The 24431-nt window shown below is 42.4% G+C and overlaps 1 protein-coding gene and 1 non-coding gene across 5 annotated transcripts in view; both read right to left on the reverse strand.

Moving 5' to 3' along the window:
* LOC135510465 (protein inturned-like) overlaps positions 1-6805 on the reverse strand; it is a 43463-nt gene extending 36658 nt beyond the window's left edge. For 2 of the 4 annotated variants that reach the window (XM_064931420.1, XM_064931419.1), the window contains exons 1-2: positions 6448-6805; positions 1378-1961 (exon numbers count right to left, since the gene is read on the reverse strand). In XM_064931420.1, the coding sequence (XP_064787492.1) occupies positions 1378-1961; positions 6448-6539 (676 nt within the window). In that variant the 5' untranslated portion in view covers positions 6540-6805. Of the gene's footprint in view, positions 1-1377; positions 1962-5347; positions 5617-6447 lie in introns of those variants that run through there. The other 2 variants (XM_064931418.1, XM_064931417.1) reach the window with 1 other exon arrangement.
* Positions 6806-9477: 2672 nt separating this feature from the next.
* Positions 9478-9686, reverse strand: LOC135511258 (small nucleolar RNA U3). Its single transcript, XR_010451223.1, has one exon. It is a non-coding gene; the product is annotated as a small nucleolar RNA U3 (small nucleolar RNA).
* Positions 9687-24431: the final 14745 nt, after the last annotated feature.

Here is a 24431-nt window from a genome sequence, read left to right on the forward strand (position 1 = left end):
TGTCTCTCACTCCGATTGAAAAAGTTACGGATACTATTTGGAATTTTCGTAACTGGGAGTCTCGTGAGTGCAAACATCCGAAGATCATCAAAGGTAAGCGATTCATTTTATTGCTTTTCTGACTTTCGTGACCAATCTACTTTGCTGCTAGCTGTTTGTAATGTTTTGTCTGCTGAGAGAGATGTCCTAACATAAACGTTTGGATAGCTTTCACCGAAACTTTTTTGGGAAATCTGACATGCCAGGTGGATTAACAACAAGCTAAGCTGTGTTTTGCTATATTGCACTTGTGATTTCATGAAAATTAAATATTTGTAGTAATTTCATTTGAATTTGGCGCTCTGCAATGAAAATGAACAACCGCTAACGGGAAAATGAATTATCCCACTAACGGGATGGGTGCGCCAAGAAGTTAAACAATTTAAACGCAATGCTACCAAATAATAATTGAGTGTATGTAAACTTCTGACCCACTGGGAATGTGATGAAAGAAAGAAATGTTGAAAAAAATCCTTCTCTGTTCTATTATTCTGACATTTCACATTCATTCTTAAAATAAAGTGGTGATCCTAAATGACCAAAGACAGGGAATTTTTACTAGGAATTTGTAAAAACTGAGTTTAAATGTATTTGGCTAAGGTGTATGTAAACTTCCGACTTCAACTGTATGTATGCGTGTATCTTTTCGGCCCTGTTTTTAATGAGCTTCACTGTTTTTAATGAGCTGCAAGTCAAATTCCTAACAACTTTGGTTGTTACGGCGAAAAAGTATTGTGTCATCTGTTTTCCAAATAGTATGGTTTTAGTGGAGGAGCACAGTCTGGAGATATAGTCCACGGATATAAAACGAGCCAAACGTGCTGTTGTTTCTTTTTGTATATCAAGGAGTTTCACCTGCCCCTGTGCAGACCTCTATCCATTCTTATCTCCTTAACAAAGACTTCACCTCAATTATTTCAGGTATTTAACGAGTCTAGGCTAATTGTTTTAGCATGGAGTGGTAGGCTACATGAAAGGCATGGCTTTAAACACTAACTCATGTGGAGTTTCTTTGCATTCCTTGGTCTGCCCAAAGCAACTGTGTCGACGTCAGTCTCCACAAACATAAGAAACAGTTTGCTGTAAAACAACTTTATAAGTACTTAATATCATGTCAATAAAAAATGTCTTGCAGTCTTTCTGGGATTTCTGCCAGTGCCCATCCAAAAGTCTGGCAATGTGTATATGACAGGCACATTAGGTGAGTCTGAAATGGCACCCTTATTCCCTTTAAAGAGCACTACTTTTGACCAGGTCGATTATGGTCAAAATCATTTGGCTATATAGGGAATAGGGTACCATTTCGGACATCCCCACAGTGAGGTTTTGAACACTCACCGATCAGTATCTGTGTACACTTGATGGCGGGGCTGTTGGGCACCAGGCCGTGGACAGTGATCCTCTCCCCTCTCCCCCCTGCAGGGTCTCCCTGGTCACAGGACGGGCGATGCACCACCCCCAGCAGAGCCTCCAGTAGACCCCCTCTCTCCGGGGGAGGAGGTGAGCAGCTGCCCAGCCGTTTGGGGTTCAGGTAGACACACACCTCTTTCAGATGCTGCTGCTGGACCACCAGCCCCGCCCTCTGCCCCGCCTGGTTTTTCAAGATGGACGTCGGAAGCGATGACGAGTCTTTGGCTCCTCCGTCGGGCCCACTCCGCTGGGATGGCCGCCTCTTCCTCCGTAGGATCCTGGCAAGTCTTTTCAGCTTGGGCTCTCCTTTGGTTGGAGTGCCATCAGAATGCTTCCTGCACTCCTCGCTGATGATCTCCGCCTCCTTCTCACTGAAGTGCACGTGATTGGTGGGGAGGCCATTATTGGCGGCGGCCTGAGCTAATGCCGCCTCCTCCTCGCCCTCGCTCAGCTCCAGGTAGAAGAGCTCGCCGTTCTTCTGGACGTCGTCCAGCCATTCTGGCTCTAGGTCGCTGGGAATGAACAGACAAAAAGCATAGACTGAGTGAAACTGTTTGAGAGCAGAGTCAAAAGTGATGGTTTGCCTGCCCAGTGAACCCATCTGATAGGGACTGTCAGGTTAAGAACTACAGTGTAGAAGCGTAAGGCTCACTTGAGGATTAAATGTGCATATATTCTAATCAATTTAGAGCACATTGGCTTTCATCACAATATGACAGATTAGCCCTTGTCGACTTCAATCCCCATCTAAAACAGGAGTCTTGTATGATGCTATTCAAATGGGTTAGTAACACAATTACACTACAGTGTAACAAGTGAAACTCTGTCAAACAGCCAGAAAGTCTGATAGCCCATCTTGTATTATGTTCTGGGTCAGTGTAGAACTCCAGTCAAGGAGAGAGCGATGACTGAAAGGCACATTTGCAAGAGGACAACCACCATGTAGGCTACAGGTGTAAAGTTGTATGACATACATTGTTGTTTTAACTTAATAATACTTCAAAACAACTACATTTACAAGACGTTTTATTATCCCCTAATATTCTCTCTCACTCATTCCCAGGGGAGTGCATTTCTGTTCTAATTTATCGTGTGGCATTTGGGGGAGAAAGAAAACAACACGCCTGGAGAAAGACTAGAAATTGCATTTTTTTTTGAGACAGGCAGAGACAAGGAAAAGGGAAACCCACATCACCGCCCCGAGAGAGAAAATGCCCTAACTCGGCAAAAAGAAAACCTAAAAAATTCAGCCAGGCATTTTTTTCTGCCGGTCGGTCTCCCTCTAAATGAAGCTGCGCTGCCTCTGTGGTAGACTCTTGGAAAACACATCCATAAATTCACTAAGGATGGTAAATAGCATATAATTATTTATGAAGGTTAAGTTTCCAAATTGGAATACATTTTGAGTTCTATCAAACTTTGATAGAAAAAGAGGAGGAGAGTAGTATACTAGGCCCAGAATAGTGCAACTACACTTATGATTCCTTTTACTTTTGCATCCATCTCTTCTGTTTCAATACCACGACTGCGTCCCCAATGGCACTCTATTCACTACATAGTCCACTCCATTTAATCAGGGCACATAGGATTCTAGGGAAAAGGGTGCCATTTGGACGCATTCCATGGCTTACAGTTGAGTTCTACATTAATTGAGTACAGATGACGACCTTCTTTGAAAGGTGACATGGCCAGATAACTATCTCTGCTATCCTATCTGTTCATACCAGTGCTGCAGTGCAGATAGAGCTCTGGTCCCTTATCCTCAAAACATCTCAGAGTAGGAGTACTAATCTAGGATCAGGTCCCAACCAGTCCATATAGTGTCATTCATGATGATCTAAAAGGCTAAACTGATCCTACATCAGTACTCATACTCTGAGAGGTTCTTTGGATACGGTGAACACAACATTTAAACATAGTTGCCATGGCGCCCTAAAAGCAGCCTAAGCACAGATCTCCTGTAAATGTGTAGCTACATATTTAGTTATATTTTAGGTGTTTTTAATTATAGAATTTGAATCAGCTCTTTTGTTTTTGATAACATAAGAGTTTTTATTGTATATATACAGTCTCTGCTGTTTTTGAGCCACGGATTTCCATATTGACTGACAGGTTAACACGTTTTGGCTTGGCTAGCTTTGTTTGAAAGAGTCGCTTGAAGCCTAAGAAAGAGGACTACAGCAGTGCTAAGGCAGAGGGCACGTAGTGAGGACGACTGGCTACTATTCTGAACTGTGAGTGGTGATCTTTCTGGCGCCCAGACCTGATGAAGCATCAGCCAAGTGTCTGCTACACAGAGTGGAAGAGAAGTCCAGTAGCTACAAGATCATCAGCAGACTCCATCACCATCATCAACCATGCAGCTTTCAAAGAATTGGCCTCTATTGATTGATCTGTCAGGATATATTGCTTGTTTGTTTTTTGCTCTTGAAGCACTTTGAGATTCTATGAAAAGCGCTATAGAAATGTAATAAATGATAAACTTTTAAATTAATCTCATAGAATCCATATACTACACAGACTTTGTTAGGTGAACATAGCATAGGCCTACCTTGCTTTATTATAAAAATGCATGCCATGAGCTTAATGAAACAGATGTTGACACTGCAAAGCCATCCACACATTGGTGAAGAATAATAGTAGCCAGTAAGCCACCTCTAGACCACTTTACAGTCAGTGTGCATCCTGCTTCACCTGCCAAGTCGCTTCCAGTGAGCTGCCTCGGTTGTCAAGTTATAAAGTTGAGGTGGCAACTGATGAAGATGACTAGACAGCTAGACAGCTGAGGTTGCAAACAAAGACTGCCCCCCCCCTTCTCCTTCTCCGTGGCTAATGTGAGTAAAACATTTAAATGTGTTAACACTCGCAAGGGCCCAGACGGCATCCCTAGCCGCGTCCTAAGAGCATGCGCAGACCAGCTGGTTGGTGTATTTACTGACATATTCAATTGCTCCCTATCCCAGTCTGCAGTCCCCACATGCTTCAAGATGGCCACCATTGATTCTGTTCTTGAGATAGCAATGATAACGGAACTAAATGACTACCGCCCCGTAGCCAGTAAGCCATCACTTCTGTCATCATGAAGTGCTTTGAGAGACTAGTCAAGGATCCTATCACCTCCACCTTACCGGCTACCCTAGACCCACTTCAGTTTGCATACCGCCCCAACAGGTCCACAGACGACGCAATCACCAACACACTGCACCCTACCCTGTCCCATCTGGACAAGAGCAATACCTATGTAAGAATGCTGTTCTTTGACTATAGCTCAGCATTCAACACCACAGTACCCTCCAAGCTCATCATCAAGCTGGGGGTCCTGGGTTTCAACCCCACCCTGTGCAATTGGTTCCTGGACTTTCTGATGTGTCGCCCCCAGGTGGTGAAGGTAGGAAACAACATCTCCACTTCGCTGATCCTCAACACTGGGGCCCCACAAGGGTGCGTGCTCAGTCCCCTCCTGTGCTCCCTGTTCACCCATGACTGTGCATCCAACTCAATCATCAAGTTTGCAGACGACGCAACAGTAGTGGGCTTGATTACCAACAACGACGAGACAGCCTACAGGGAGGAGGTGAGGGCACTCGGAGTGTGGTGTCAGGAAAATAACATCTCACTCAATGTCAACAAAACATTCACCCCTTTAGATTTGTGTGTATTATGTAGTTGTTGGGGAATTGTTAGATTACTTGTAAGATATTACTGCACTGTCTGAACTAGAAGCACAAGCATTTCGCTACATTTGCATTAACATCTGCTAACCATGCGTATGTGACCAATAAAATTTGATATGATTTGTATTTTGCAAACAGTCAGGCAGCCCTTCAATACCATAGCCCTCTCAAAAATAGGGTTTCTTTTTGGAAGCAAGAAACAATAATGTACAGGGTTATCTTACTCGGAGTAGTCGGACTGACTGTAACTTGATGATGTTGATTCACTATCATTCCCGTTGTCATGCAGTTCCTCCCTGTCGTCGCCCTCCCTTCTCGGGTGCCTACACGCAGCTGCATGGGGCTCGAGCGTCCTGCTATAATCTTTAGTAGTCATAATTCCATTCGTTAAATGTGTTCGACAAGATGATACCGGTCATAACTCTAAACTTAAAGCTAATACGTTTGAGCTACTTTCTACTTTGTGAGCATCGGCAGTCTATCGCCATGTTGTCTGCATACGGGCTCTTCAACTATGCCACGTGATGCAAATTGTCTCAGTGTGGTTGGCTGATGTTCACGTTTCCCTGACAACATGGAAGCTTTCCGTCAGCAGGGTTGAAACAGTCAACAGGCGTGCAATAAAAAGTGGTTGACTGAATAAATGTTTCAGTGTTTTTTTTTTAATTTTACCTTTATTTAACCTGGCAAGTCAGTTAAGAACACATTCTTATTTTCAATGACGGCCTGGGAACAGTGGGTTAACTGCCTGTTCAGGGGCAGAACGACAGATTTGTACCTTGTCAGCTTGGGGGTTTGAACTCGCAACCTTCCGGTTACTAGTCCAACACTAACCACTAGGCTACCCTGCCGCCCCGAAATGTTTCAGTGTAACAACGTTAATAGTAACAAAAATGTAAAGTACGGTTAAACTCTTCTTGACTATGCCTAAACTAAGCGAAACATTTGTCTGAAACGCTCTGGAAATATGAGATACAAATGTATCTCAAATGTGCAAAGTATCTAATAAAATCACACACGCAGCTAAATCAAAAATATTGCGACATTTTAACAAGCTATCTCCCGCTGAATAGATGGGCAAGAGCACCAATTATGTTAAGATCGCCCCCCCCCCATCCTCACGAACTTCACCAGATCTTTAAATCCCCTTTGAAATCCCATATGGCATTCAGAGTGCTTTGGACTTTGGACAAAGCAACAACAGTCAAACAAAAGTGCAATGAATGCGAGAAGAAACACAAAGAAAGTGCAAATAGTTTACTAGACATTTTCATATCAACTCTCTTCGTCGTTGCCGAAGCACAGCATGTATCAATATACTGACCTGTATAGAAGCACCCTGCGTATGGAATCAAAATCCTCAAAATTATTAGAGAACGACCTGGACGTTCCCCTATCTGTAGCAATATTAAACATAATTTAATGTTTCATGTTTTAACGGATAGGGTGAGTTCAGCACAGATCATCAAGGCTTTCCGATAAAACATTTCCATTTCGGACAAAAAGTACTGTCTCACGGCTTGGGATGAATAGTGCCGTTTTGGACCAGTCGTCTGCCAGCAGGCGTTTTCTACATTTTTAAATGCAGTTTACATGTTTAAATCCTCTGTCTTGGTCCGGTGGTGAATGTAGAATCCTTGCCCTAGTCGGAATGAAAACCTAATGCTGCTGTCGATCCTAACACAAATTCTAAACTTCTCCTCACGTCAATCACTGAGTCAAGGATACGCAGTTCGCCTGCCGATGCGTTTGAAAACGAAAAGAAAGCCGTCCTGAATACTTCTCCAGACTCCAGTCCGTAAGCGAGAGCAGGGCAACACATGCACGAGTTGAACCGCTTCTGGTCTAGCGGGTGTACTTGGCAGGTGGCGTAAAATGTCGCCTCTTTTGCTCAATAGATCAAATCCAATAGTATTAGTCACATGCGTCGATTACAACCGTACAGTGAAATGCTTACTTACAAGCCACTAACCAACAAGGCAGTTTAAAAAATACGAATAACAAATTAAAGGAACAAGTAATTAAAGAGCAGCAGTAATATAACAATAGCGTACAGAGCCAATGGTGGTTAGTGGACGTAATTGAGGTGATCACTACATGTAGGTAGAGTTATTCATTTCCTTTGTTAATATGGACTATTTTGATCTAAATTGCTTTTGTTTTATAGAAGAGTACTGAACTGCATGGCGTCTATTGGCACATTTAAAAGTGTCCCATACAATAAGGAGATTTGCTGTACCTATGTTATGTCGAAAAAGTCAGTTATAAGTTCTTCTCTCCAAGTTATATGCAAGTTGTCATGACGTAGGATTTGATTACATTTCCAATATCCTCGCCCACGTGGAAATTCTGTAAGAGTAATATATATGCCAATTATGTGATGATCTGACCGCATTCTGTCCCCTGTCAACCCCTTTTTAAGTTTTGGTGCCAGAGAGAATGACATAAGAAAGTAATCAAGACGACTAGCATGATTAAGCCTCCGCCATGTATCTCTTACAAGGTCAGGGTATTTAAGTCTCCATATATCCACTATCTCCAATATATCCAAGACATTCATGATTTCCTTAGTGCCCGAGGGTGATCGTTTGTAGTGTTATTTCCTTTACGAGTCTAGTGTTGCTTGTAGAGTTGATAAATTCTTAAATATATTTTCAAAGAAGCTTGGATCATCATTATTTGGACCATATAGGTTAATAAGCCATATCTGTTTATTGCCCAATAACATATTTAAAATAATCCATCTACCTTGCTGATCTATTCAGCCAATTTGCACATTTGGATCAAAATTACTGTTAACTAATATCATCTCCCCTTTTGAATTTCTTTGCCCATGTTCAAAATATATTTTGTCCCCACCCCAGTCCCTTTTCCACAAAACTTCATCTAAAATTGTTGAATGAGTTTCCTGTAAACAATAAATATTATATTCCTTCTCTTTTCGCCAGGTAAATACTGATCGTCTTTTCTTATTATCTGCTAAGCCATTACAATTATAACTGGCTGTTCTTATTTCACCACTTACCATAATGAGACACAAGTTTCAACTCTATTTATCAAAATATATGTTTGTAAACGTATCATCAAAAAGTAACATGATGATTGAGTGTCTATATAGCTGTACCATGATATTTGCATTGCTACTAAGTAAACCTCCAATTGGTCCCAGCTATTCCACCCGCTAAAAGCCCTCCTCATCCTGAGTTGGGTTGACATCCCAATGCCCGGCAGACCACCCCCGACCCCCCAGATCCCATAGCCACGAAGAGTCCGGGATCCATCCATCGAAAAGAGCACATATTCCCCCCCCCCCCCACAGAAAAGAAGCAGATCAACCACCCAATGCATGTCATCGGCAAACTTAATGATGTTGTTGGAGTTGTGCCTGGCCCGTGCAGTCATGAGTGAACAGGGAGTACAGGAGGGGACTGAGCACTCACTCCTGAGGGGCCCCTGTGTTGAGGATCAGCGTGGCGGATGTGTTGTTACCTACCCTTACCACCTGGGGACAGCCCGTCAGGAAGTCCAGGATCCAGTTGCAGAGGGAGGTGTTTGGTGTTGAACGCTGCGCCGTAGTCAGTGAATAGCATTCTCACATAGGTGTTCCTTTTGTCCAGGTGGGAAAGGGCCGTGTGAAGTGAAATAGAGATTGCATCATCTGTGGATTTGTTAGGGCGGTATGCAAATTGGAGTGCATCTAGGGTTTATGGGATAATGGTGTTGATGTGAGCCATTACCAGCCTTTCAAAGCACTTCAGGGCAACAGACGTGAGTTCTATGGGTCGGTTGTCATTTAGGCATGTTACCTTACTGTTCTTGGGCACAGGGACTGGAGGTCTACTTAAAACATGTTGATATTACAGACTCGGACAGGGAGAGGTTGAAAATGTCAGTGAAGACACTTGCCAGTTGGTCATCGCATGCTCGCAGTACAGGTCCTGGTAATCTGTCTGGCCCTGCGGCCAAGTGAATGCTGACCGGTTTAAAGGTCTAACTCACATCGGCTGCGAAAAAAACATCCAAACGGATGGCACTGTGATAGACTTCATCCAATTTACTGAATAAAGTGTTGGAGGCTATTTTATAAATTACATCGCCGAAGTCAAGGATCGGTAGGATAGTCCGTTTTATGAGGGTATGTTTGGCAGCACGAGTGAAGGATGCTTTAATTTTGTATTGGAGATGCTAATGTGAGTCTGGAAGGAGAGTTTACAGTCTAAGCAGACACATCTCTGTGTAGCTGCGAATATACTATACAAGCGTTGTTGTAGGATTTACACCTTATTTGAGTCTCATATATTTTGTAAAAAAAATACATTTCTTTGACTTTCTCAAATATACAAGGCTACCCTAGTCCTCTGATCATACTTGCTCCAAATCCACAGAGAAGACATGGAACGTCATCAAAAGCAGTGATCAGAAGAATTAACTATTCAACTTCTGCCCGCTTGGCGCTCAGAAAAGAGTATCACATCTCGTCATCGTGGATAGCGATACCATTGAATTTATAAACACAATTTCCAATTACAAAACTATAGAAAAGATCCCTGAAAATATAGTGTTACTGTATAAACCCCTTTGCACCAGGTCTTGTACCACGAGCATACTCTTTTCAGTCATGGTGACAACACCAAATCTGAGCAGTACACATAGAGTAAGACACTGAAAAAAATCTTTTTGTCATTTTTCCTCTGAAAAAACATCAAAATTACTCACTACATTAAGGATAAAAGTCTAATTTTTCAAATACCCACAACGCTATCTGGTAGCACGCACAATACGTGCAATGGTTACTGAGCACTGTTGACAATGCTGGTAGTCAGTATGGTAGTTAGGTCCTTGTTGGGAGTGAAGCAAAATGTGGCTCGGATGACTCAGTCATAAGGTTGCTGTATACTTCAAAATGAATATCCTTATCCAATAGTACTTTTTCATAAAGAGATGAGGAAATTACATTTGAAGTTTGTTAGCGAAAAGCATGAGCTCACACTGGGTTAGTTTAAAAAAAAAAGCTGAAACAGGTGTATGTATGTATATTAAACGTGTCCGACTTGAAACGGTAGATGTTCTTCTTCTTTGCTATCATGGCGTTCGTACATGTGTTTGTGCATGCTGTCAGGTACTTTGCGGGAGCGTGTGGTCGACCACGTTACCACAGAGTTTCTAAACCCAGAGGCGCAACATCGCAAGACTTCTGGTAACGCTTGCGAACTGACCAAACTGAAATGGCCGGGGTTTAGAGTTTGAGAAGTCAATGAATGAAGAGAAAAGTTCTTCCTTAGTTGTTATTTTTTTCGAAATCTAAAGGCACAATTTAGATTAGAGCCAATGTCATAAGGAGGTGAACACATTTTTACTCCAATCTCGTGAAAGTGTGAAACTGATACGTTTTCATTTTTGTCAAGTACTATTTTATATCGAAGAAGTGCCGTTGATTTGACAACTGCACACGCGCAGTTCAGCGCGAGACTAACGTTAAACCCTGAGATTAGTTTGTCAGCAATCGCGAAAAATCATTCTGTCCGTCAACATCTCAATTTCTCTCAGAGATTATCAACAACATTTTCCTAGACTTTATATGGAAAAATAAACAACACAAACTTAAGAAGTATGTAATATCAAACTAAAGACTTGATGGTGGGCTTGAAGTACTATATTTAATTGATATCAACAATATCATTAAAGGAAATTGGATAGCAAGATGTATGCTTAGCTCTAAATCTATATGGTACCTTTTGCCTGGCAACTATGTTATGTCCACAACTTCTCCATACACAGAGCCCTTTTATGGAACAACAAAGACATTGTTGTTGAAAACAAGTCTTTGGTGTTCCCTAAGTGGTTTGAAATAAATATTATATTTGTTCTTGATTTATTTGATAAAGAATGGAATATACTCTCTTATAGAAAGTTTTTACAAACATAGAACTTCCCAATGCATTAGAAATGATGTAATACTATATGCAAAAAAACAAAACAAAAAAAAACCTTCAGGATTTATTCAATTAATTAAATCTCATTTGTGTTTGGAGAACATGTCAAGATAGATGCACAACTTATGTTATAAGGTTTCTCCCTGCTGGATAAGAAATGTAATAATACATTCTTAAGATACATATTTCACTCCAAGAACAATAACTCTCCTAGCGGGAAACTCTTCTTGGAATGCATATGTACTGAAATTGAATGGAAGGAACAAAGCTTGGTTTCTTCCTCCCAAGTTTGGTATATCAAATAAAGTAAAATATATTAACTTGAACATTAACTTGCACAAAATACACTCTTGCAATAACTTGTTGTCTTCGATGACATATGCCTTTTCTGTGATAAAGAAGACTCTGTGAAGTTATTTTGGAGCGAGTTAAGTAGTTACAATTTTTATTTAATTAATAAAACCCTTGTATTTACAGTGAAAGATGTAACATGTTATTATTCAAATGAAAACAAAACAACTGAATTAGTTCTGAATTTCTTTATTCTCTCTGGTAAATGTTATATACACAAAAACAAATAGTTGAAATCTGTCCCCAAATGCAATATATTTTTACTTGAAATCCAATATTTAATAAAATCTCTAGAATTAGTCAATAACAAAACAAAAAAACACTGTATTCTTACAACTCTATCATAGGTTTATACAATTGTAACCCCTGACCTTATTTTATTATAGGTACTTTAACTTTTGAAACTCAATTCATGTGTAGGGATTTTTATTGTATTTTTTTTACTTTGTTTCTTTAGAGAAAATATACATCTAGTGATGTCTTATGTTTGTTTTGTTATTGTATTGTAAAAAAATGATATATATAAAAAAATAAAGGTCACCTACAAGTGTGATCGGGGACTTCTATTGCAGAAGCCGTTTTAACCTATCTTCATACTGTACTGTCTTTGAAGTTACATTTTGTGATATTTTAGATACCTCCTGTGTCTGTCAAAATTGTCAGACTGCAACAAAACCTCACAAAATTAGCTATATAGTAAGTCAAATATACTCAATGTTTGAAATGCAACTGTTTGAATGGCATCATCAGTGTTGGGGAAGGTACTCTGAAAATATAGTTTTCACACGGGAAGAAGTTAAGCTAAACTAAAGCTAAACTAAAGCTAACCTTAAGAAAAATATAGTTTACTTAACTAAAGTTACTTTGAAAAAGAAGTTCACTACATTCAAACTACTTGGTGATAAATTATCATATCTATCTGATATGTTATAAGATAGATGTGACTATTCTCAAATCCACATAAAGAAAATGTGCACATTTTCCCACCAGTAGTGTGTTTCCACCAAATTGACTTGTTGCGGATTAAAATCGAATACTGTGCACACAAAATGTAATTTTTCGCTTAAGGTTTCATATACCGAACAAAAATTGAAAGTTCAAGATGTTTCCATTGCATTTTCAACCCTACTGATAGTTTTGTCACAATTGTCTTTGTTTTAAGTAACAGATGTGCCTACTCTGATCTTGATAAGTGTGCTCTAGCCAACAGCTCACAGATACAGCGGGTAGGCTAGTCTACATGATGACATTATAGATAAGATAATATTTTTATTTGTCAAATGGCAGTCAAGCATCGATCATCATGTCACCAGACCCTCAATATTTATTGGAAAGGAGCATCAAGCTCATCACCTTGCACTTTCACCACCCTGTGAAGTTCATCATAACTGATTTATTCTGTATCCTAATAAACTGCATGGTTTCCTGAGGGGTAGTGGGAGGACCACGTGCCACATCATTGCATGACTCCAACATGATGGTTACAGTGCATTCAGAAATGTTTCACACCCATTGACTTTTTCCACATTTTGTTGTGTTACAACCTGAATTTAAAATGGTTTAAATAGAGATTTGTTTTGTCACTGGCCAACACACAATAAACCATAATATCAAAGTGGAATTATGTTTTTAGAAATGTTTACAAATGAATTAAAAATGAAAATCTGAAATGTCTTGAGTCAATTCAACCCCTTTGTTAGGGCAAGCATCAATAAGTTCAGGAGTAAAAATGTAATAAGTTGCCATGGACTCACTATGTGCAATAATAGTGTTTAACAATATTTTTGAATCACTACTTAATCTCTGTACACATACAATTATCTGTATGGTCCCTCAGTTGAGCAGTGAGTTTCAAACACAGATTCAACCACAAAGACCAGGGAGGTTTTCCAACGCCACGCAAGGAAGGGCACCTATTAGTTGATGGGTAAAAATGAAAAGAGCACATATTGAATATCCCGTTGAGCATGGTGAAGTTGTTAATTACACTTTGGATGGTATATCAATATACCCGGTCACTACAAAGATATGTACAGTTGAAGTCGGAAGTTTACATACACTTACGTTGGAGTCATTAAAACTCGTTTTTAAACCACTCCACAAATTTCTTGTTAACAAACTATAGTTTTGGCAAGTTGGTTAGGACATCTACTTTGTGTATGACACAAGTAATTTTTCCAACAATTGTTTACAGACAGATTATTTCACTTATAATTCACTGTATTACAATTCCAGTGGGTCAGAAGTTTACATACACTAAGTTGACTGTGCCTTTAAACAGCTTGGAAAATTCCAGAAAATTATGCCATGGCTTTAGAAGCTTCTGATAGGCTAATTGACATCATTTGAGTCAATTGGAGGTGTACCTGTGGATGTATTTCAAGGCCTACCTTCAAACCCAGTGTCTCTTTGCTTGACATCAAGGGGAAATCAAAAGAAATCAGCCAAGACCTCAGAAAAAAAATTGTAGACCTCCACAAGTCTGGTTCATCCCTGGGAGCAATTTCCAAATGCCTGTATCTACCACGTTCATCTGTACAAACAATAGTATGCAAATATAAATACTACGGGACCACGCAGCCGTCGTACCGCTCAGGAAGGAGACGTCTCCTAGAGATAAACATATTTTGTTGTGAAAAGTGCAAATCAATCCCAAAACAACCGCAAAGGATCTTGTGAAGATGCTGGAGGAAACAGGTACACAAGTATCTATATCCACAGTAAAACGAGTCCTGTATCTACATAACCTGCAAGGCCGCTCAGCAAACGTCTCCAAAACCGCCATAAAAAAGCCAGACTATGGTTTGCAACTGCACATGGGGACAAAGATTGTACGTTTTGGAGATTTGTCCTCTGGTCTGATGAAACAAAAATAGAACTGTTTGGCCATAATGACCATAGTTGTGTTTGTAGGAAAAAGGAGGAGGCTTGCAAGCCGAAGAACACCATCCCAACCGCGAAGCACAGGGTGCAGCATCATGTTGTGGGAGTGCTTTGCTGCAGGAGGGTCTGGTGCACTTCACAAAATAGATGGCATCATGAGGGAGGAAAATTATTTGGATATATTGAAGCAACATCTGAAGACATCAGTCAGGAAGTTAAAGCTTGTTGACAATTGGGTCTTCCACATGGACAATGATTCCAAGCATACTTCCAAAGTTGTGGCACAATGGCTTAAGGACAACAAAGTCAAGGTATTGGAGTGGCCATCACTTTGTCCTGACCTCAATCCTATAGAAAATTTGTGGGCAGAACTGAAAAAGCGTGTGCGAGCAAGGAGGCCTACAAACCTGACTTAGTTACACCAGCTCTGACAGGAGGAATGGGTCAAAATGATAGCCTCCGTAAGGCTATCAAACAAGCTAAGCGTCAGTACAGAGACAAAGTAGAATCCCAATTCAACGGCTCAGACACAAGAGGCATGTGGCAGGGTCTACAGTCAATCACGGACTACAGGAAGAAATCCAGCCCAGTCACGGACCAGGATGTCTTGCTCCCAGGCAGACTAAATAACTTTTTTGCCCGCTTTGAGGACAATACAGTGCCACTGACACTGCCTGCAACGAAAAATTGCGGTCTCTCCTTCACTGCAGCCGAGGTGAGTAAAACATTTAAACGTGTTAACCCTCGCAGGGCTGCAGGCCCAGACGGCATCCCCAGCCGCGCCCTCAGAGCATGCGCAGACCAGCTAGCTGGCTGGTGTGTTTACATATTCAATCAATCCCTATACCAGTCTGCTGTTCCCACATGCTTCAAGAGGGCCACCATTGTTCCTGTTCCCAAGAAAGCTAAAGTAACTGAGCTAAACAACTACCGCCCCGTAGCACTCACTTCCGTCATCATGAAGTGCTTTGAGAGACTAGTCAAGGACCATATCACCTCCACCCTACCTGACACCCTAGACCCACTCCAATTTGCTTACCGCTCAAATAGGTCCACAGACGATGCCATCTCAACCACACTGCACACTGCCCTAACCCATCTGGACAAGAGGAATACCTATGTGAGAATGCTGTTCATCGACTACAGCTCGGCATTCAACACCATAGTACCCTCCAAGCTCGTCATCAAGCTCGAGACCCTGGGTTTCGACCCCGCCCTGTGCAACTGGGTACTGGACTTCCTGACGGGCCGCCCCCAGGTGGTGAGGGTAGGTAACAACATCTCCTCCCCACTGATCCTCAACACTGGGGCCCCACAAGGGTGCGTTCTGAGCCCTCTCCTGTACTCCCTGTTCACCCACAACTGCGTGGCCACGCACGCCTCCAACTCAATCATCAAGTTTGCAGACGACACAACAGTGGTAGGCTTGATTACCAACAACGACGAGACGGCCTACAGGGAGGAGGTGAGGGCCCTCGGAGTGTGGTGTCAGGAAAATAACCTCACACTCAACGTCAACAAAACTAAGGAGATGATTGTGGACTTCAGGAAACAGCAGAGGGAACACCACCTATCCACATCGATGGAACAGTAGTGGAGAGAGTAGCAAGTTTTAAGTTCCTCGGCATACACATCACAGACAAACTGAATTGGTCCACTCACACAGACAGCATCGTGAAGAAGGCGCAGCAGCGCCTCTTCAACCTCAGGAGGCTGAAAAAATTTGGCTTGTCACCAAAAGCACTCACAAACTTCTACAGATGCACAATCGAGAGCATCCTGGCGGGCTGTATCACCGCCTGGTACGGCAACTGCTCCGCCCTCAACCGTAAGGCTCTCCAGAGGGTAGTGAGGTCTGCACAACGCATCACCGGGGCAAACTACCTGCCCTCCAGGACACCTACACCACCCGATGTTACAGGAAGGCCATAAAGATCATCAAGGACATCAACCACCCGAGCCACTGCCTGTTCACCCCGCTATCATCCAGAAGGCGAGGTCAGTACAGGTGCATCAAAGCTGGGACCGAGAGACTGAAAAACAGCTTCTATCTCAAGGCCATCAGACTGTTAAACAGCCACCACTAACATTGAGTGGCTGCTGCCAACACTCTGACACTGACTCAACTCCAGCCACTTTAATAAAGGGAATTGATGGGAAATGATGTAAATATATCACTAGCCACTTTAAACAATGCTACCTTATATAATGTTACTTACCCTACATTATTCATCTCATATGCATACGTATATACTGTACTCTATATCATCGACTGCATCCTTATGTAATACATGTATCACTAGCCACTTTAACTATGCCACTTTGTTTACATACTCATCTCATATGTATATACTGTACTCGATACCATCTACTGTATCTTGCCTATGCTGCTCTGTACCATCACTCATTCATATATCCTTATGTACATATTCTTTATCCCCTTACACTGTGTATAAGACAGTAGTTTAGGAACTGTTAGTTAGATTACTTGTTGGTTATTACTGCATTGTCGGAACTAGAAGCACAAGCATTTCGCTACACTCACATTAACATCTGCTAACCATGTGTATGTGACAAATAAATTTGATTTGATTTTGATTTGATTTGAAATTCAACCAACTTATTGTGGGAAGGTTGTGGAAGGCTACCCGAAACTTTGACCCAAGTTAAACAGTTTAAAGGCAATGCTACCAAATACTAATTGAGTGTATGTAATCATCTGACCCACTGGGAATGTGATGAAAGAAGTAAAAGCTGAAATAAATCATTTTCTCTACTATTTTTCTGACATTTCACATTCTTAAAATAAGGTGGTGATCTTAACTGACCTAAGACAGGGAATTTTTACAAGGATTATATGTCAGGAATTGTGAAAAACTGAGTTTAAATGTATTTGGCTAACGTGTATGTAAACTTCCAACCTCAACTGTACATGCGTCCTTCCTAATTCAGTTGCCGTAGAGGAAGGAAAGAGCTTAGGGATTTAACCATGAGGACAATTGTGACTATAAAGCTGTTACAACGTTTATTGTCTGTGATAGGAGAAAACTGTCATTTAGGTTAGTATTGTGGAGTAACTACAATGTTGTTGATCCATCTTCAGAGTGAAAAGAAGGAAGCTTGTACAGAATACAAATATTCCAAAACATACACCTTGTTTGGAGCAAATCCAATACAACACATTACTGAATACCACTCTCCATATTTTCAAGCATTGTGGTGACTGCATCATGTTATGGGTATTCTTGTAATCGTTAAATACCGGGGAGTTCTTCGGGATTGAAAATAAAAATTATGGAGCTAACTAGGGGCGGCAGGGTAGCCTAGTGGTTAGAGTGTTGGACTAGTAATCAAAATGTTGCAAGTTCAATTCCCCGAGCTGACAAGGTACAAATCTGTCGTTCTGCCCCTGAATAGGCAGTTAACCCACTGTTCCTAGACCGTCATTGAAAAGAAGAATTTGTTCTTAACTGACTTGCAACCTTAAAAAGTAAAAGTTAAAAAAATAAAAATAAAATAAACCCTACATTATTCATCTCATATGCATACGTATATAAAAAAATTAAATTAAAGTACAGGGAAAATCCTAGAGGAAAACCTGGTTCAGTCTGCTTTCCACCAAACACTGGGAGATTAATTCACCTTTCAGCAGGGCAATAACCTAAACACAAGGCCAAATCTACACTGGAGTTGCTTACCAACAGTGAATGTTCAGGAGTTACAGTGTTGACTTAAATCTACTTGCAAATCTATGACAAGACCTGAAATTGGTTGTCTAGCAATGATCAACAACCAATTTGTGAGAGCTTGAAGAATTTTGAAAATAATAATGGCCAAATGTTGCACAATCCAGGTGTGGAAAGCTCTTAAGAGACTTACCCTGGAAGAATCACAGCTGTAATCACTGCCAAAGGTAATTCTACAAAGTATTTACTCAAGGGTGTAAAAACGTATGTAGTTTTTTCCCAATACATTTGCAAACATTTCTAAAAAAAGTTGTGTAGTTCCAATAATTAGCTACACTGTTACATGGCAACAACAAAACATTCATTAACTATACTGAAAACACAACAGGGCTGTCCCGACCCACAAAAAAATATTGGTGACCCCGAAAATATATTGGTGACTGTTCTTTCGACCAATCAATTGGGCGAAATGTTAACACTTGTATTTTTCATATATCATCCTAGGTGTTCTAATCAAACTATATGCATTAAGCTTGTCTGATGCTTCAAGCGCACTGTTTGATGAAATAATTAAGACACGTAAATTATTAGAGTGTCCGACCACAATGGATTTGATTGTGCCTTGCCGGGCTCAGACTGTGTAAAAAGAAAAAGACAGCAAGTGACTGTGACTAGCACCCATTGTCTCGGTCTCCACCCTGCTGTAGCGACCAACCATGTCGCTGAAGCTGCATCATAATTACAGCCATTTCTGACTGAATAGGTATTTTACCAAAATACCTAATTTGTTTAGGAAAAACATTCCCTGTTCCCTCAACCCTTGCTCTCATTACGTGACATAATGTATGCATTGCATACACGTGACCAATAGGGCCTGACCTCTAGCATATCATAATCACATTAATAAATTGGTTATAAGAAACTCCGAACACTGTAACACATGTGACAGCAAAACGGATGCAGAGGACGTAACAAATAAAATCTAAACGTGTGAATGGAATAAATTTGACTAGTTGTAGGAAACACTGGATATCAAGAAATAGAAGGTAAGGAGCTAACAATGTGCACTAAATAAATGATAAGGCTACCAGAGAGTCTGTTGTAAGTTAGATTTTTTTTTGTAAAACCTTTATTACAGCAAAAACTAAAACATGATGACATGGACGAATGAATGATTGATTGATACAGTAGCCTATAAAACTATTGAAATATAGGTAAGTTACGGTATTAAGACTAAACAGGATGCGCTCTTAGGCCTACATCTCGATGGTGGCTTTACAAAGCTGCCATACTAAGCCTAATAATGATAATGACGTTACTTATCATTATAATGATGATAATCATAATAAAAACAATAAGAAGGAGATCAAGAAAACGGACGATTATTATTATTGTTATTATGAATATAATTTTTTGGACAATTTGTAACAGTGTAAACAACACTAAATCTATCATAAGTAATACCAGAGAGGCTGTTCTAATGAAAAAAAAAGTGTAAAGCCTTTATTGCAGTAAAACAAACCATTAAAACAGCCACATTTGCGAAATTATTTATCTGACATGTGGTTGTGTGAGGCTTCGAGCTTACGGAATCTGTAGGCTATTAAACAAACACTCAAACAGGCAACAGAAGCAGGATCTGTATTATTCCTGTAAATATATATATATATATACAATCCAATAACCTCTGTTCTAAAGAGGGTTTCTGAACCAGTAGGATTAGGAAGGACAGTTGTTGGTATCGTACATTGCATGAATCGTCCACAAGGTGGCAGAAGTGTCCATTTTTGTTTACCTGCTGGCCAGGCAGAGGACCTCAATCAGAAATCCCGGGTATGCATCCCAAATGTCACCTTGTTCCCTATATAGTGCAATACTTTTGACCAAACAAACTGTATTGGGAATAGGGTGCCAATGGGGATGCACCCAGAGAGATAACTCAAACAAACCTCTGGGATTTAGGGGCGGCAGGTAGCCGAGTGGTTAGAGCGTTGGGCCAGTAACTGAAAGGTTGCTGGATTGAATCCCTGAGCTGACAAGGTGAAAACCAATTACACCCCTAACCACTAGGGGGATGGGAAATTGATTGTACAAAACATGACATAGACTGACCAGGTGAATCCAGGTGAACGCTATGACCCCTTATTGATGCCACTTGAGTCAATGTAGATAAAGGGGGGAGACAGGTTAAATAAGGGTTTTTAAGACAATTGACACATGGCAAGACAAAAGATTTAAATGCCTTTGAACGGGGTATGGTTGTAGGTGCCAGGTGCACCGGTTTGAGTGTTTCAAGAACTGCAACGCTGCTGTTTCTTTCACACTCAACAGTTTCCTTTGTGTATCAAGATTGGTCCCTAACCAAACAACTTGACACAACTGTGGGAAACATTGGAGTCAACATGGGCTAGCATCCCTGCGGAACACTTTCGACACCTTGTAGTGTCCATGCCCCAATTAACTGAGGCTGTTCTGAGGGCAAAAGGGGGTGTTGCTAATGTTTTGTACTCTCAGTGTATATCTGTTCCTATATCAATGGTTACCATGCAGGGCCTTCTTCTGTAAGCACATGGTGTTACTAAAAAGCCACTATGACCTACTTAGTGTAAGTTTTGGTTCAATAAATAAATGAAGAGGGTTTGCCGGATGAACGCAGTTCTATGTTTATTTTGTTATCCCAGTGAATCTTGTTTTGTTTACTTGTTGTAAACCTTGTGAAATACTTGAAACAATACACTTGTGAGTATCTAAGATTCCTTCAAGTCTCTCAGTGCTTTTATATACGAGCCTTGACATTGGAAAGTGTCTGATGTTTATTTAAAAAAAATATATAGATTTTTTTATATCATATATTTATGCAGCTTGATTGCACATGAACTGATCATCCTGTAGTCTTGTTGCCAAACTAAGGTTGGCAACTAGACTACCGGATCTTCGTTCCTGTTACTAAATTTTAATACTTAAAATGCATTATTTTTTACTTCCTTTCAGCATTAATCAAACCTGTATAGTCTGAAGAGACTGGAGACTGGCACTCGTCAATTCAAGCCCGGCTGGGAATTCTATCGACAGAGCGTTCGCCCTTAGTTTAGGGATTCCCATTGTTCCCGTGGTTAGACCTTTCCCGGTACACGCTTTGGATAGTCAACCATTAGGGTCCGGGCTAATCAGGGAAGCCACCATCTCCCTGGCCATGGAGACACAGAGGAGTCATGAGGAGAGAATCAGTCTCTTCCTCATTGACTGTCCTGCATTTCTCCTGGTACTAGGCCTTCCCTGGTTGGCTAATCATGACCCCACCGTTTCATGGCAACAGAGGGCTCTAACGGCGTGGTCGCGAGAGTGCTCGGGGAGGTGTGTAGGGGTTTCCGTTGGTGCTACCACGGTGGAAAGTCCAGACCAGGTCTCCACTGTGCTCATCCCCCCAGAATACCACCCCATCGACGGGGAGATTGTGCGATAAATCTCCTGGTAGATATTGCACTTCCCAGGAGTCACGTGTATCCCCTGTCGCAAGTGGAGACGGCGGCTATGGAGACATATGTCTCTGAATCTCTGTATCAGGGGTACATTCGGCCCTCCACTTAACCCACCTCCTCGAGTTACTTTTTCATGAATAAGAACGAGGGAGGTCTGCTCCCGTGCATTTACTATCGAGGTCTCAATCAAATCATGGTGAGGTACAGTTACCCGCTACCTCTCATCGCCACAGCGATTGAGTCAATGCACAGGGTGTGCTTCTTCACTGAACTGGATCCAGAAGCGCTTACAACCTGGTGCGTATCTGGGAGGGGGGCGAGTGGAAGACGGCTTTCAGTACCACCTCAGGGCATTATGAGTACCTCGTCATGCAGTATGGGTTGATGAATGCTCCATCAGTCTTCCAAGCCTTTGTAGACAAGATTTTCAGGGATCTGCACGGGCAGGGTGTAGTGGTGTATATCGATGACATTCAGCATGTGTCCTTGGTGCGCAGGATACCTGGACGACTGTTGGAGCATGACCTGTACTTCAAGGTTGAGAAATGCCTGTTCTTCCACCTTCCTCGGGTATAGTATTTCCACCTCAGGGGTGGAGATGGAGAGTGACCGCATTTCAGCCATGCGTAATTGGCCCGCCTCCCACCATGGGAAAGGAGGTGCAGCGGTTTTCAGTGTTTGCCAATTACTACCGGAGATTTATCAGGGGTTTTTGGTCAGGTGGCTGCTCCAATTACCTCACTGCTGAAGGGGGGTTCTGTACGTTTGCAGTGGTCGGATGAGGCGGACAGGGCTTTTGCACAGCTAAGGGCTCTGTTTACCTCGGCTGGCCCATCCGGATCCCTCTTTGACGTTCATAGTGGAGGTAGACGAATCTAAGGCTGGGATAGGAGACGTGCTCTCTCAGCGCTCGGGCACGCCACTGAAGCTTCGCCCCTTTGCCTTCTTCTCGAAGAAGCTCAGCCCGACGAAGCGGAACTATGATGTGGGGGACCAGGAGCTGTTGGCTGTGGTTAAAGCTTTGGAGGCGTGGAGACATTGGCTTGAGGGGGCTAAACACCCTTTCCTCGTCTGGACTGACCACCACAACCTGGAGTACATCTGGGCAGCGAGGAGACTGAATCCTTGTCAGGCAAGGTGGGCCTGTTTGTTTTACCCGTTTTGTGTTTACCCTGTCCTACAGACCAGGTTCCCAAAATGTTATGGCAGACGCACTGTCCCGGCTGTATGACACAGAGGAGTGGCCCATGGATCAGACTCCCATACTCCCGGCCTCCTGCCTGGTAGTGCCGGTCATGTGGGAGCTGGACGCGGACATTGCGTACAGAGCCCGCTCCCCTCCAGTGTCCCGTTTGGGCGTCTGTACGTTCCGTCTGCTGTCCATGACCAGTTGATCTATTGGGCCCACACGTCACCCTCCTCTGGTCATCCGGGGATCGGTCGGACTGTGCGCTGTCTGAGTGGGAAGTACTGGTGGCCTACCTTGGCAAAGGACGTGAGGGTTTATGTTTCCTCCTGCTCAGTGTGCACCCAGTGTAAGGCTCCTAGACACCTACCCAGAGGTAAGCTACATCCCTTACCCGTTCCACAGTGGCCTTGGTCACACCTGTCGGTGGATTTTCTAACCGATCTTCCTCCCTCACAGGGAAACACCACGATCCTGGTCATTGTCCTCCCTCTGCCCGGTCTCGCTATGGCCCTAGAGACTGCGGGGGCCTTGTTTACACACGTCTTCTGGCACTACGGGGTGCCTGAGGATATAATGCCTGATTGAGGTCCCCAGTTCACTTCGAGAGTCTGGAGGGCGTTCATGGAACATCTGGGGGTCTCGGTTAGCCTTACCTCAGGTTTTCACCCCGAGAGTAATGGGCAGGTGGGCAGGTTTCTGCGGTCTTATTGCCAGGACCGGCCGGGGGAGTGGGGGGCGTTCGTGCCCTGGGCCGAGATGGCGCAGAACTCGCTCTGCCACTCCTCCACTAACCTCTGCCCCTTTCAGTGCGTATTGGGGTACTAGCCGGTTCTGGCACCATGGCATCAGAGTCAGACCGAGGCTCCTGCGGTGGACGACTGGTTCCGGCACTTGGAGGAGACATGGGAAGCCGCCCATGTTCACCTCCAGCAGGCAGCGCAGACCATCACCACAGTGAGGCTCCGGTGTTTGCACAGGGGGACCGGAGACAGAATAAAGTAGACAGCACACGTCAAACATTTGATTTATGACCCTATGTCCGGATGACGTGTGCATGCCCATCATGGCGGGAAGTTATCACGTGGTTATGCCCATATAGGGGCATCCTGTTCCTGTTCTCACGCCTTAGAGTGAGTGTGAATTTATGTATATAATGCATCTATTCCTTTGAAGTTGTCATGATGATTGATGTCTAGGGACCCCGTTGAACTGGGGGGGGGGGGGTGTGCTTGAACATTTCAAAAAGTATGACCCCACACCCACTCTATTTTATTGCCCTTAGGGTTGTTGTCTATGAAGCAGGAATGTCTGGGAGGGGGATTGTGTGGGGATAGGGGGCAGTATTTTCACTTTGGATGAATTGCGTTGCCCATAGTGAACTGCATCCTACTCTGTCCTAGATTGCTAATATATGCATATTATTATTAGTATTGGATAGAAAACACTCTGAAGTTTCTGAAACTGTTTGAATTTTGTCTGTGAGTATAACAGAACTCATAGGGCAGGCAATCTTCCAAACAGGAAGTGAAATTCTGAATGTGGGTCAAATTTGAAGTCATCGCCCCTTCCCTTCCAAATAAGATATGGATATGTTAGCACTTCCTACGCCTTCCACTAGATGTCCTCATTCAGTAGAACGTGGAATGGAGCCTCTGGTGTGAACTTTGACCAAATGGGAGGGGAATGAGTCTCTGTCCTGGCAGAATGCAATTTCCCTGTGGCGCATTTGTTTGTTGATGTCACCATCGTTCCATTTGGCTGCAGATGAAAACGTATGCTCCGGTTGG

This window comes from Oncorhynchus masou, chromosome 23 (genome assembly GCF_036934945.1).
Source record: "Oncorhynchus masou masou isolate Uvic2021 chromosome 23, UVic_Omas_1.1, whole genome shotgun sequence".
NCBI lineage: Eukaryota > Metazoa > Chordata > Actinopteri > Salmoniformes > Salmonidae > Oncorhynchus > Oncorhynchus masou.